Genomic DNA, 15,946 nt, shown 5'->3' with positions numbered 1-15,946 from the left:
ATCCATTCCTGGCATACCTATTGGGAAGCTCTGCTTTGGGCTACTAGTCTACTGTGCGATGAGATAATGCTTCTGTATACAGAGTGGTATTCTGGAAGAATTAATATACAAAACTCCCTTCTCACTTCAGCATTTCACCAATTTTAGATATACTTTGACGTAAATAATGTTTTCTTCTCCCACAGTTTATCCTCTGGGACTATATAGAAGTAAAATTCTGATATAATGACATTTGTCTGTAAGGTAGAGGTTGTCATCTCCCACATCCCTCACCCAGTATCACCATTATAAAGGGGATTGCATCCCTTCTTTACAAGTTTGAATGTCTTATGCTGGGGATAACAAATAGGATCTATTTTATCCCTGCTGACCTCAACTGATTGGTGGTGGCTGCCTGGGGAATGGAGTTGAGAAGCTTCTGAGTTGCAAGTGGGTGGATTGGAGATTTGACAGTGCTCATGCCTTGGAGGGTACTCAGTAAGAATCTGATAGATGTTTTGTGATAACCTTTGGGCACAAGGGAACGTTTTAGAGCCACTCCAGGCGAGGCAAGCTTGGAATAATTCATCCTCTGAGTTGCTTTGTCTTAGTTAACAACTTATTGCTTAAATCTTGTATTGTTCCCAGAAATGTGCTAGTTGGAGAAAAAGAATGATTTACCTTGATGTTTCTTTGTAGATAAGGCTATAGCTTTTGCGGAAATCTGGAATGGCCAATAATAACAGTTGTAATAATAGCATACACTTAAGGAGAACTTACTATGCACTGGACACTATCCTAAGCGTTGTACAGTATCATCTCAGTTAATCTGCAGAGTAACCTTTGAGGAAGGTACTGTTTATCTCCATGTGATGGATGGGGAAACTGAGGCAGTAGCTAGAAAGTGGCAAAGCCAAGAGTTAAACTGGGCTGTCTTAGCTCCTACACTCTACTGCTAGGATCACGTACTGTTTGTAACCCTGTTTGCTTCTGCTTCAGAGATCTGAACTTTAAAATAAGGGACTGTTTCACTTGTCCTGAGCACCATTTATCCTGCTTTGCCATGTTGACGTTCTATAAAATCATGTCAGTTCTAATGGAGCTCGGTTTAATGGTCTCAGGACCATCCTTCGTGATTGACAAGTTACAACATTTAATAAAACAAATGTACTTTATTTTCAGGAAATTGCTAGATACAGAGATGCTGAGAACAGATGTAAGTGGTTTACAAGACCTCCAAAGGGACAGGGTTGATGTGTTTGCCTTTTGCTTTGTGTGTTCACCAGAGAAAACAAAAGGCTCCACTTGGAACCCATCTGCAGCAGCTGGGGAGGGCCTTTATGTGGGGTTAGAAAGCTTGACGGAACTCCACCTTTGTCCAAGTTCACACGTGTGTGATAGCAGGGCCTCCTGGGGACCCTCCAGGTACACGGTAAGCCTAGGCCTCTGGGCTTGAACCACAGTGTGGCTCTTTCCTCAGTGCTCAGCATTGTTCAAAAAGATTCAGAGACAGAACAGTTATGGCCTGAATTAGCTTCTCTTCCTATGAGAAAAAATGAGTCATTAAGGAGCTAGATGTTGGTGGAGACTTGTCCGGAAGCAGATTATCTCCCTCTGTTCTTAGTTTCTTTTTTTTTTCCTCCTTCTTCTGTTTTTTTTTTTTTTTTTCCCACTTTCAGTGTTGCCAAAAATTAAATTATCGCCAGTCAACAAACAAGTCAAGGTTCTCAGAGCCCTCCAATCAAAATAACAAGATTGTGGTTATTTGAATGCAAATTCAAAGATTCTGTGGATGGTCCTGTCAGTAATTTGTGAATGAAGTATGTCTCATTTTTTGAAAATAAATTTTATAATAATTGGCGTTTTGTTTTAGGTATTTACATGCATTTTGTCTTTTATAATCTTATCCATATATCCAACAAAAATGGCAATTGTATATTCAAAAAAAAAGTATATATTTACTAAATGCCTGCTAGGTGTGTAGGTGCAGTCATATATGATGCCTCATCAATTTCTCATAACCCACCAGGAAGAAATTACTATCCGCATCTTATAGATGAGGATATTGAGACTCAGAGAGGTTATGCAACTTGCCCAAGATTACCCAGCAGCTGATAAGTGGTGGAGTCTGGATTTTAAACCAGATTGGTGAGCCTAACTACAGAGTCATTCCAAAATGTGTCCACCATGCCATGTATCTTCTATGGGATATACTGGTTAAGATTTCATTACTCAGCAGACAGTGCATTCTCACTGTCACTTGGCATGGCACTGGGTATACAAAAAATGTGTAAGATGTGATCTCTGCTCTCAAAAATCTCATGGTGTACTAAGAGAGAGTTGGTAATTATAAAACGGAGGGTTAAGTCGAATTTACAATGGGACAGTGAGGGTCCATGCAGCCAACTTCCTGAGACAAAAAGGAAAAGCAGAAAAAGTTTCACCCCAGATGAGACACTGGAACCAAGTAATATATTTACCAGGCAAAGGAGTGGGGTTGGGGAAGGTGTGGATGACATTCTGAGCTAAGAATAGTGGGGGAAAACTCTGAAAGGGAAGGGTTGGGTGTTCAGTGTGATAGGGACATGAAATATGTGTTGATTTCCTAGGGGTACTGTAACAAAATACCACAAACTGAGTGGCTTAAAACAACAGAAATTTATTCTTTCACAGTCCTGGAGGCTATAAGTCCAAAATTGAGGTGTCAACAAGGTTGGTTCTTTGGAGGGCTCTGAGGAGGAAACTGCTCCATTCCTCTCTCCTAGATTCTTGTGACGGCTAGCGATTCTTGGTGTTCCTTGGCTTGTAGATGCATCACTCCAGTCTCTGCCTCCATCTCACCTGCATTCTTCTTCTGTCTTTGTCTTCACTTGGCTGTCTTCTTATAAGGACACTAATCATTGGATTGAGGGCCTACCCTACTCCAGTATGAACTCATCTTAACTAGTTAATCTGCAATTACCTTATTTTCAAATAAGGTCACATTCTGAGGTTGGGGCTTAGGAAATTAACATACCTTTTTTGAGGGGGCCACAATTCAACCCAAAACAGAGTGCATGTTGTGGGCTGAGATCTGCTTATCACAGGATATTTGTACCATCACAGAGAACCATGGCTTCACCCTGTAGGCAAAGGAAATCCGGTTGAACTTATAAGCTGAGTGACATCATCAGTTGTGTTTGCACAGTAACTCTGGCAACAGTGTGGGAAGGGGTGAGGGTGGACCAGTACATAGCAGGTAGCCACTTCGAAGGCTGTTCCAATGTGCAGTCAAAATATCATGCAGAATTGGGCTTCAAGAAAGATCTAAATCACAGAATAAAAACCTTATATGTAAATATGTTTTCCTTGCTTTAGTTACTAATAACTGGCAAAAATTGAGAATAACCTAACTTCAAATAAAAGAAAGTATTAACTGATAGCAAAGCTGAAAAAAAATTAGGAATAACCTAAATATCCAACAATAGAATGGTTAGCGAAATTATAAGCAACCATTAAAAATTAGTCTTTCAAAGCATATAATATAACACAAGCTTATATTTAAAAAATTGTTAGGGCTGGCCTAGTGGCATAGTGGTTAAGTTTGTGCGCTCCACTTCGGTGGCCCGGGATTCGCAGGCTCGGATCCTGGGCATGGACCTACGTGCCACTCATTAAGCCATGCTGTGGCAGCATCCCACATAAAAAATAGAGGAAGATTAGCATAGATGTTAGCTCAGGGACAATCTTCCTCAAGCAAAAAGAGGAAGATTGGCAACAGATGTTAGCTCTTCCTCACCAAAAAAAAAAAAAAAAATTGTTAAATATAGGACATAAAGTATACAAATAAAGTGTGATTTCAGGTATATTAAATACTAATGAAAACAGAAAGAAATTATGTCCCAATGTTAATGGTGGTTTTCTCTAGGTGATGGGATTATGGGGAGTTTTTGTCAGCTTTATTTAGATATAATTTACATAAAATAAAATCCAACAATTTTATATATAAAATTTGACAAGTTATAACAAATATATATAGTCGTGTAACCATCCCAATAATGAAAATGTAGAACATTTTTATCTTTGGGAAAGTTTTCTCATGCCTTTGCATCCGTCCCTTGGCAACCTCTAACCTACTTTCTACCACTGTAGTTACACCTGTTCTAGATTCTCATACAAATAGAATCATTCAATATTTAGCATTTTGTGTCTGGCTTCTTTCACTAAGATTAATGCTATTGAGATTCATTTATGTTGTTGTATGTCAGTAATTTGTTCCTTTTCAGTATAGAATAGTATTCCATTGCCTGGATATACCAAAATTTGTTTATCCATTTACTAATTAATAACATTTGGATCCAATCCAGTTTTTAGCTATTATAAATTAACCTGAGAATCATTGGCTAGTACAAATTTTTTGCACATTTGCATGAAAGTCCCTGTATCTATTTCTCTTGGGGAAATTACTAGGAGTGGCATTCTGGATCATAGGATAAGTGAATGCCTAACTTTATAAGAAATGGTTTTCCAAAGTGGCTGTGCCATTTTGTATTCCCAGCAGCATTTTATGAGAGTTCCAGATGTTCCACATCCTCACAAACATTTGGAATTATCAGTCTTTATCATTTTAGTCATTCTAGTGGGTGTATATTGTTATCTCGTTGTGATTTTAATTTGCTTGCATTTCCCTAATTACTAGTGATGTTGAACATGTTTTCTTGAGCTTATTTGCAAACTGCACATCTTTGGTGAAGTGTTTGTTCAAATTGTTTGCCCATTTGTTATTGGGTTGTTTGTCTTCTTGTTTTTAAGTTGAAAGAGTTCTTTATACATTCTGGGTAGAAGTCCTTTATCATACATATGTTGGCAAATATTTTTTCCAGTTGGAGGCTTGCATTTTTATTTTCTAAATGGTATCTTTTGAAAATCAAAAGTTTTTACTTTTGGTATAATCCAATTTAAGTTTTTTTATTTTTTTCTGTCTGTGCTTTTTGTGTTTTATTTAAGAAATCTTTGCCAAATTCAAGGTCCCTGAGATTATCTTTTCTGTTTTCTTCTAGAAAGCTTGTAGTTTAGCTCATATATTTAGGTTCATGAATTATTTCAGGTTGATTTTTCTATATGGTGTAAGGTAAGGGTCAGATCCATTTCTTTCCATATATGAGTATCCAGTTGTTCCAGTAACACTTGTTGAAAGATTATCCTTTTCCTCCTTGAATTTTCTCGGCACTTTTTGGTTGAAAATCAGTTGGCCATATATGTGTGGATCTATATCCAGAATTTTTTTATGTTTGATCTGTATGTGTACTTTTATGGCAACAATACACTGTCTTGATTGTTATAGCGTAATAGTAAGGATTGACATCTTATTCTTTTAAAAAATTCTTTGGCTGTTTTAGGTCCTTTGCATTTCCATATAAATTTTAGTTTCAACTTGTCGATTTCTACCAAAAAAATCCTAATATTTTGATTGCAAGTGAGTTGAATCAATAATCAATTTGGGAAGATTGAAAACTTAATATCAAATAGTTCTATCCATGAACATCATTTAGCTTTTCATTTACTTGTGTTCTGTAATTTCTCTAAGCATGTTGTATCATTTTCAATATACAGGTATTGCATATTTTTAGATATTTTTCCAGAATCATATTGTCTAGGACTCCAACTACATGTATGTTAGACCACTCAATATTGTCCTACTGGTTACTTGTGCTTTGTTCATATTTTTTAGTCTTTTTAGTCTTTGTGTTCTCCGTGCTTCTTTTTGTATTGTTTCTATTGATTTGTCTTCAGGTTTACTGATATTTTCTTCTGAAAAATCTAATCTTATATTAATCCTACCCAGTGTATTTTTCTTTCCATAACTTGCATTTTTCATCTCAAATCTCAATCAGTTGGGTCTTTTTATACCTTTTATTGCTCTCCCCATTGTGCTCATGTTTTCATCTACTTTCTTGACATATGAAGCATATTTATAATAGTTGTTTTATCATCCTCCTTATATCATTTCTGTCAGTTCTGGACTGTCAGTCTGGGATAGATTGAATTTTCTCCTGCTTATAGGTTTTCTTTTCCTGCTTAATTGCATGCCTGGGTAATTTTTTATTAAATGCTGGAAAGGGTTGAGTTTTGGTATTCGTTGTGTTTCTTTAGTGTTGGACTTTGTTCAGGCTAGCAGTTAACTTACTTGCAACCTAGTTGGATCCTTTTAAGACTTGTTTTTAGCTTGTTAGGGTAGTCCAAAGATCCACTGTAAGGCATGACCTTTATGAGGCCTCTTACAATACCCTATGTATTGCAACGTCTCTGCACTCTGACTAGTGGGATTGGGAATTACTTCAAGCCCTCTGTGAACTCTGAGGACTGTTTAGCTACCAAAAAGCAGCCTCATGTAGTTTCACCCTATGCATGTCAAGAGCAGAAGGGACTTCATTGCTGATATATGGAACTTTCTTTCAGTGTAGCTCCCTTCTCTCTGGTACTCTACCCCACAAATTCTTGCTAACTCAGCCTCCCCACTCGAATCTCTGTCTCCCAAGCTTAGTAAGACCACTAGGATCTGTTTTCGTTCCCCCTGCCTAAATTGTAGCCTGGAAACGGCCTCCACACAATGAGCTGGTATGATCCTAGGGCTCACCTCACTTATTTCTTCTCTCTCAGGGGTCACAGTCCTGCACTGTCTCTTGTCCAGTGCTGATAACAGTCGTTTCTTATATTGCAGCAGTTAATCCTCCTGAATGGAAGTGAAAATCCTCAGCCTGCTGCATTTTGATGGCTTTTTATAGAAGAGAAGCATACCCCCAGACAGAGCCTCAGAAAATTGTGATTCCTTGGGGAAACTACCATGATCCATGGTATCTACTCAGGTTTACCGGTTCAGAAACACTGTTGGAATACCCAGAGCTAAGTTGACTTGGGGAAACAGACTCCTCTTCTAAACTCCGCAAGCACCAATTCATAATCCAGAATTTGAGAATACAGGTATATGGTAGAGAATATTATTTTATAATGACCATCTAGAGCACCTTCTTCCTGTGCCAGGATACTTAGGAAGCCAAATTAATCATCATCTGTTGTTTGAGCTTGGAAATCAGCGCAGCTAGCAAAATCCCTCGCACATCAAAAGAATGCAAGTAATAATTGTTAAATGAATGGAAGAGGGGAGCAAGAGCTATTTTTCTTTTTTTTTTTTTTGCTTAATTTGTCATCCTTATCCAGTTACATAGAACACCCCTAGAGACTGGTTCATGTCAGGATATCCTTCTAATACCCTACATTAGATCACACTCTATCAAATTTGTTTTCTTAGACCCTTGTTTTTCCTAAGTTCCAGCTTGGCCATCCCCTATCTGGACACACTGATTTTCTCCAGAAAAGGTTCTAATACCAATAATGAAGTTTCAGCTTCTTAAAATGTAGTCACATTCCTGTCCTTCCTGGATCCTGAGATTACCCTCACCTTGGCATTTTAGGGTATTTCACAAGCTCTCTAGTCACTCATTTACATTCACTTACATTATTACTGTCAGTGGCCTACCTCAGATGTTGCAAATTAACAACCTGTAAAAATATTCTGTTTGGTCCTCACCAATTTTAAAAGTATACAAATAAACTATTATCGTTTTGAAATTGAGATAGTTCACATGAAGATACATTTTTATAGTTTCCCTTGAAAATTTTGAAGATCTGGTCACAGTACAATCAATGGGAACTGAGGACACCTACCACTTTACGTGGTGCACACACTCCCCAATTTGTTCTAATCCCCACCACTCCCTATTGTGTGGTTTCCTCTTCTAGGTTCTGTACTGATCTGGCCCTTTTAGCATTTGAGTTTGTGACTCCTGGCTAAGCTCATTCATTATGCAAAGATTTTACAAGTTATGCTCCCAGGAGGTGACCTCATCCCTCTATTTCTAAATTCTTGGAAAGTGCATCATTGTAACTCCTCTGTTCCTCCTCCAAATGAACATTCTCGGAAAGTTATAAAGGACTGAAAAAAATGAGATCTGTTAGTATTATTAATTTACTTTTTAAGAAAGGAAATTAGTCTTGGGAGAAAATGACTGAATGTGTGTATGAAGTAGGTCATTCTACTTCCTAGGAAGTAAGAGAATCATCTTAACCAAGTATCTGAAGATGCTTTGAGTCATCAGACAGCAGGTCACCATTCTGAAGTAAAAATCATCCTTTCTCTCCCACATGTACTTCCCATTTTATTGCTGGCTGCAGCTCACTTCTTGTTTTTATACAAACAAATGGAACACAATCTTTTGACAAGTTAAGAAAAGTTAGACTATAGGATATTTAAGCTGCTATTTTTTCAAAAATAAGAAAAAATGCCTTTATAATTATTTTCTAGCATTAGACATAATTCTCCTCTAGACTACCAGTTTAGACATTTTCAAAATGAATCAAATTAGGCCTTTCAATATCTATTATGGTATCAGAGGGAAAAAATTGGCAGCATTGTATCTCTGGAAGCTTTTGAAATAAGTGTGGGCTTTTCCAGGCCTCCCAGAAGAAGAGTATAGATCTAAGGGAAGGATAGAGAGTAAATGCTAGGCTCCCTAGTGATGTATAATCCTGGGGTATGATACTTTGTATTTATAATTAGTTTCAGCAAAGTGCTCCTATAGTTGGAATAATGGGCTTTGTTTGTCTTTCTTTTTGGCTCTTCTCGATTCGATAGAAATTAGAGCTCCCAGATTAGACTGTGATGTAGTAACTAAAAGTCAGACATATAGCACCCCTGGATCCTACCATAAATGCCAGTTGTTCCCCTAGTCATTGTTATAGCCCAAACAACCCTGTTATGGGTTGAATTTTGTCCCTCCAAAAAATATGTTTCAGTCCTAACCCCCAGTACCTGTGAAAGTGATGTTATTTGGAAATAGGGTCTTTGAAGATGTAACCAAGTTAAGATGAGGCCATACTGCATTACCAGTATGACTGGTAAGAGAAAATAGAGACACAGACACTCACAGGGGAGAAAGCCATGTGAAGACAGAGGCAGAGGTTAGAGCAGTGACCCTACAAGCCAAGGGATGCCAAGGATTGCAAGCAACTATCAGAAGTTGGAGAGAGGCACAGAAGAGACTCTCCCTCGGAGCTTCTGGTAGGAACTGACCTTGCCAACACGTTGATTTTGGACTTCCAACCTCTAGAACTTCGAGAGAATAAACTTCTGTTGTTTTAAGCTGAAAAAAAAAAAAAGAGGCAGATCAGGTCCAAATCCCAGTTCTGTCATTTATTAGCCATGTGACTTCTCTGTACTTCAGATTCTTCATCCATAGAATGATGAAAATAATACCAACCTCTATAGACTTTTGAGAAAATAAAACATAGTACCTAACATGTAAGAAAGTTTTACTATATGGTAGCTAAATATTAAATAGTGCAGCATTTCAATCCTGCCATGGAGCCTAAGATATGCAGCTGAAGGGGGAGATCCCCCTGCATAAGATTCTCTAAGTGACTTAGGAAGATGACAAAAATATAGTAACTCAGTGGGTTTTTTCTTCCTATTTGCAGAATGTTAACCATAGCTATACTCTCCAGAAAAAACCTATATCAGTTAGGCTGTGTAAAGTTAGCTGCCATAATATACAAAGGACAAAACCTTGATGTTCAATAGAACCCACACACATAAAACCCAACCAGGTGTTCCTGGTTGTCAGACAGCCTTCCACACGGTCGTTCAAGTACCTAGATTCCTTCTAGAGTGTGGCTTTATCCTCTTCTGTATTCTCAGAGTCCTCTCCATTCATTCCAGAAAAGGAGAAAAAAGGCATAGAGATGATACACCTACTTCTTAATTCTTTAATTCAAAAGTAGCACACATCACTTCTGCTTACTTTCCGTTGGCCAAAATTTGGTTCGTGGCCTAATTGCAATAAAGGCTGGAAAATGTAATCTAACTATGCCTGGAAAGATAAGAAGTGGCTTTGGTAAATGCAAAGAAGTCTGCCACAAATTGATTTGAAATTGACAATAATTGTTCTGTTTAAGAAAATGATAATAGAGTGTGCCCTGCAGGACACTCTATGTCATGTCCCTTTTGTGTCCCTTATCGGCTACATGTGACAGCCTTCTCAACTGGGTATGACTCTGAGCCAAGAGTGTCCTGGTATTTGAACACGAACCCACCTGAACACTAACCCTGACCCTACCTATATTGGAAAGGCAGAAGTCTCAGATTTTCCTGATGTGTCAACTAATGTTGTGAGAGGGTTGTTATTTGGGATTGATGTTAACACCTCAGGTGAACTTCGTTTGTGGGTAGGCCAGGTGGTAGTACAGGAGGTGAGGGTAGAAAAGGGGCAGGAAAGAGCATGTGTAACTCTATCTTATAAGTAAAACTAATAGTTTCAGATATTGTGGCTTGAGATTGCTCTATATAAGATCTGTAAGGGAGGTAACGCATACATTATTTCATCTTCTTGCCTCATGCAATGTCTCAGTGACCAAGTGAGGTCAGCATTCCAGGATGGCAGATAGCCCTGCTCCACGTGGTCATTCAAGGACTCATATTCCTACAAAAGAGTTGTTTGCCCTCCCCCGATGCCTTGGCATCATTTTCATGGTCTCAGCTGAGTCACTTGGGTTCCACCCATCCAGAAAGGGAAAGAGAACGTGTAAAAAGCACCCCTAGTGTCTTAAGATATCAACAGGCAAGTGGTATATATCACGTCACTTCTGTTCACATTCCACTGATGAGAACTGTCCATTGGCCACATCTAATGGCAAGGATATCTGGGAAATACAGTATAGGTGAACAGCCATGTTCCCAGCAATAATATTTTTACCATGGAATAAGGTATGAATGGATCTTAGAGGACAGTTGGTAGTCTTTGCCACAGGTTCCGTGCAACCAAATAATGGAATTGGTAACTTTAACAGAATGATATTTTTATTGCAAGGCAAAAGAGAAGCATAATAAGTTTCAATTTTTCATATTAATAAGTTATTTATTTAACTGACACTGATGCATGAGCCATTCAGAAGATATAGCTTCATGTTCTTCAAACATATCCAAATTTCTTATAAGATTTAGATATGTGAGAAAAGAGTAATTTGCCACATTGCTTTCCTTTTCCTGGCAGCATTTCATTTGTACATTTACTGTGCTTCTGTGGATGCTAGTCATTGTGCTAGACTCTGGGGTAAATAAAGACAGGATACAGCCCTTATTCTCAAGAAGTCCATAAGCTAGTGGTAGAAATGATCAAGTTTTTCTGTTGTTGTTTTCTAAGTGCTGAATGCTGTGGTCAGCACTGACCTAGAGTTATATGTGCAATTCAGCATGGGAACAGACAGAGGGTTCAAAGGGAGTGGTTGCAGGACACACAGGGCCAAGTCTGGAGATGAGAGTAGGAGTCGACCAAATGGACCCAAATAGGGAAGAACATTGCAAGCTGAAGAAATAGTGTGGGCAAAGCTAAGAAAGTTATGAAACAGCTCAGGCATGGAAACTGCTAGTGATTTAGCCTGGAGTCTATGGTTCAAGTCAGGGCAGAAAGAGTTGGGCACAAGCAGGGTCATTAGGAGCCTTGCATCCTGGGCTGGTAATGGGAGCTTTTCCTATAGGTGATATGGCTCCACTGATCCCCACGAGACCTGGTCAGATTTGGGTTTAGAAAAATCATTAGCTACATGGAAAGAAAGATTGGAATCTAAGGAGTTCAAAATGCTAGCAGTAAGGTTAAACCTTCTGATGCTTTAGCTGAGAAAAAGGAGATATTTTGGACCAAATTTTGGGGGAAAGAATTTCATGTATTAGAAAATCTTGACAAAATACTTAGGAGTTTCGAGTCTTTTGAGAATCAATCCATAAAAGATATATGCTTTTTAATCAAACTTATCATAGTATTGGGTGGTGTAAGACAAAGATATATATTAACATAAAGATATACATAATCATATATATGGCCTAAGCCAGCTCCAAAGGAGACAAAGGAAAGTGTGAGCTCATGACATAAGGCAGCATATAACTAGGCATACTCAAAGTGCAGTGGGCTCCCAGGGCTGTGGGTATTCAGACAAGGGTGTTTCAATCATAGTGTAATGAGGGTGTGGGATTGGAGCTTTGCCTTGAAAAGACCTATATTAGTTCAGTTATGTTCTAATTCATGGGTAGAGATACAAGCAGATTCTTCTTCCTCAAATGAATGGGCATTTTCACACAAAAACACTCACAAGAGAGTGGCAATTGCACAAGCAACAATTTCTTCTTCTCATCCTCCCAAGTTCTAGAATGGAAGAGAGAGAGGATGATTGTTCAAAGAAAGGGATTACTGGTTAGAGTTTCTGTCTCCTCCAGGCAGGGTTCAACACGTGCTGGGGAGGAGAAAAGTGGTAGAATATTTCTGACAGCCACTGGCTCACCTTAGAAGTCAGTTCCTTCAGATGAGAACTACAGATGGGTTGGTAGGCCTTAGTGGGAGCAGCCAGTAAGACAGACTGCAGGTGTATCCTATGCCTCAGGCTATCCTAGAATGGTCCCCATCAAGCCTCTCTGAGGCCACAGGGTATAGTCCTGACTCTTATATAGAATAGCCACACATTCAAGATCAGGCTACTTTGTCTCTTCAAGGCCAGGGAAGACTCTGGAAATCAAAGAGAGACAGTCTTTACAAAGTGGCATTTGTTTGAGGGGCCATAGGACCAAGTAAAGAAATTGTCTCTGGGACCCCATGCAAAGACAAGATAATTTGGTGAGGCAGAGGATAAGTATACAGAAAACAGTTAACAGAGCAGGCCTGCTTTACAAAGTCCTGCTTTCAAGATTGGCCCTTGGCTGGTGTCTGGGAACTTGGATTTCAGGAGAGTTTCCACCACCCTAACTGCTAAGAGTAACTCATCGTGCATAAACTGTTTGCTCAAACAGTATGGTTTCTGCTGAACACCTGATTTCCTTCTGAGACTCTGGAATTTTGGCACATGCTAAGCAGAGGGTACCTCTGTGACCAGCTCCCAGTAAAATCCCTGGGCACTGGGTTTCTAATAAGCTTCCCTGTTAGAGGACGTTTCGCATGTTGTCACAACTTGTTGCTGGGGGAATTAAGCACATCCTGTGACTCCACTAGGAGACAAGATGACTCTGGGAGGCTTGTACCTGGTTTCCTCCAGACATTACCCATGCACCTTTTCCCTTTGCTGATTTTGCTTTATATCCTTTCACTGTAATAGATCTTGGCCATGAGAACCACTATATGAGTCCTGTGGATCTTTGTAGTGAATCATCAAACCTGGAGGTGGTCTTGAGGACCCGCTGACACAGCAAGACTCACAGGAAAGACTCCAGTGGAAAATGGCTGCTCAGCTTTTGAACTTTATTAACCTCCAGACACATATATTTATTTTAATTTCCCTTTTCTAGAATTAAACACTTGAATATTTTAGGTGTGGCTTTTTAACAACTATAACTACTCTGAATTTTTCAGATTTTAGAAAGGCAGTATGGCATATATACCATATGTTATGTAATACTCCAAGAGGTCTGGGAAGGACCCCATATTCAAATGCATTAATATGGCTGCTTTTAATGTATAGATATTGTCACTAAGAGGGATAAATAGAGACTTTAAGTAGCCTCACATCAGTCCAGGTCAGAGCTTGCCACAAGATGAGTTTCTGCCAAACTTAGGGGGAGAAAACTTAGAATTTTTAGAGCCTTTTGAATTTTGACATTGCAGATAAGGGATTATAGACCTGTATTGCCATCCCTCGTTTGCTTAGCAGGAAATTGAGAATTTAAAAAGTTAATTGATTTGCCAACAGTAGCACAGCGTGTATATGATCTAGATTTCAAAACCAGGAATGTCTAGATCACATGCCAGAGAGCTCTTAACTATCACCCTATGCTGTCTTTCCAGTTACTTATTTTAGAAATATATGTTCTATGTCTGAAGACCACTAATGAGGAGGTGAAAGAAAAGTGGAATGGAACAGAAAGTAATTATCTCTCTTTGGAATGGGCATTTGGATATTTACATTTCCTCACGAAACTGATTCCAAATATCTGACATATTTTTACTTCTGTAAGTCTCAGTACACAGCAAGACCCAACAGAGATAGATCCTCCAATTCCATCTCCTAGGGTGTCTCTGTGACGTCCTTAGTTGCAGTTATCCTCAAAGTTCGAGTATGTGTATGTGTGTGCATCCCCTCATTTAGCTTGTGACTTCCAAGGCAGCAAGATTATGTCTTGATTATTTTTTTTTGTATCTCTCTCTGCCATTGTATAAGGCTCAATAATTCGAGTAGAGATATATATACATTTTTTTAAGCTCTGGAGATCTTTTTGTTTTTCTCCCCAAAGCCCCAGTGCATAGTTGTGTATCATAGTGGTACGTCTTTCATGGCTGTTCTATGTGGGACGCTGACTCAGCGTGGCTTGATAAGCGGTGCATAGGTCCCTGCCCAGGACCTGAACCGGTGAACCCCGGGCACTCTGCCGAAGCAGAGTGCATGAACTTCACCGCTATGCCACCAGGCCAGCCCTAGAGTAGATATTTTTAATCTAATTGAGTAGACAGTTACTTTGGCTGAATGAGGATAACCCCCAGATATCCCTGCATGGGGAGGTCAGCTGTGGGAAAAAGTTCATAACAGAATTTGCACAGCTTTGCCTTCAATGTGACAGTAAAGAGATGGTTTGGAAAAAAAAGAGAAGCAGTAGGACTCCTTCCTCCAGTAAAATAGCTTCCTTCAATAGAATAGTAAAATACATTTTAAGTAGATATTTGTTGTGAGGAAGATTTGGAGGACGAGAAATCACTGCCAATCAAACGCATGTGAACTGCTGTTTTCTTTTTTCTTCTCTGCCCCTACCTGCCCCTTGCTTTTAAAAATAAATACTCTATCAATTAGAAAGATGTTGGTAACCTAGTTTTCTGTATTCTTACATCCCAGGAGCTTTGTCATTCTAAGTTTGTTCTGCCTCAACTTGCAGATCAGCTTAATTTAATTCTAAATGAAATCTCTAATTTTTCTTTATGCTTGACACAAGCTTAATAATTCTCAGAGAACAGTCCTTGTTAAATGACGTTTACCTAGAAATTCTGATCTTCAAGGATGCTTACACAAACAATTGTCATTCTTTGCAACGGCTTCATTATTCAGTGACAGTTAACAGCATCGTTTTATTTGAAAATGTCTTTGTCTTTCTCTGCTTGTTCCAGCAACAGTTTTCCTGGAGTTTTGGAAAAGACGGCGAGCAGTAATTGCTTATGACTGGGATTTGATAGATTGGGAAGAAGAGGAGGTTTGTATCATTTACCTCAAAAATTTTTAAAAAGCAAGTCACCAAGAAATACACAGTCTCCTTGAGTCACCCCTCTCTGCTCTGTAACAGAAGTCAGGTTTACTGATAAAGCATTTTCAATTTCTGTCTTTGCAGGAGATTTCAAGCAATATAAAAGGTACTAGCAGAATTAAAAAAAAAAAAAAGACAATATTTTGATTCCTTAGTGAAATAAAATTCCGTGAATAAGTAAAGCATTTCACTTGTAGGTAGAGGCACCAGAAGAATTGGTAGTAAGATTTGTTTAGTTTTCTTAAATATCATCCATTTTTTACTTCAGCAGAATGAGTGTTGTTAGTTTTATAACTCTAGGCATATGGAAGCAAATCTCCTAAGAGAATTACTCCAAGGAAAGGTTTCTGTGAGGCTTCCAGGACCCTGGACAGTGCCCAGGTGTGCACAGGCACAGAAGTATTACCTGAAGAGGTAAATACTGAGAAGAAACTACTCCTCAAGTGGTGTCTTTGGTGGATGTGGCTCAATTCAGGGCCAGCTCTAAATAAAACTGTCAAAGAGAAGTAAACTCAGTCCCTTAGACTTCACTTTCTCAGCACATTCCCAAGCCCCATCACTCTCCTTTTACCCCTTCTAGGCCAATACATTATGCCCTTTCCTAACCTATGTCTGGTCTTGATACTCCTGTCTTGCCACATTCTTGTCAGAAGTCTTGAGTACCCATGC

At 38.9% G+C, this 15,946-nt stretch overlaps 1 protein-coding gene across 1 annotated transcript in view; it reads left to right on the top strand.

The window, feature by feature from the left end:
- Window positions 1-15,946, top strand: part of ANO4 (anoctamin 4) — a 210,199-nt gene that overhangs the window by 138,331 nt on the left and 55,922 nt on the right. The window contains exon 13 of the mRNA XM_087449050.1: window positions 15,144-15,226. Coding sequence (XP_087305176.1) covers window positions 15,144-15,226 — 83 coding nt within the window. The remainder of the gene's footprint in view (window positions 1-15,143; window positions 15,227-15,946) is intronic.

The sequence above is a fragment of the Ceratotherium simum genome, chromosome 25, assembly GCF_057802395.1.
Source record: "Ceratotherium simum simum isolate JZ-2026a chromosome 25, ASM5780239v1, whole genome shotgun sequence".
NCBI lineage: Eukaryota > Metazoa > Chordata > Mammalia > Perissodactyla > Rhinocerotidae > Ceratotherium > Ceratotherium simum.
This window is presented reverse-complemented; position numbering and strand designations above follow the sequence as displayed.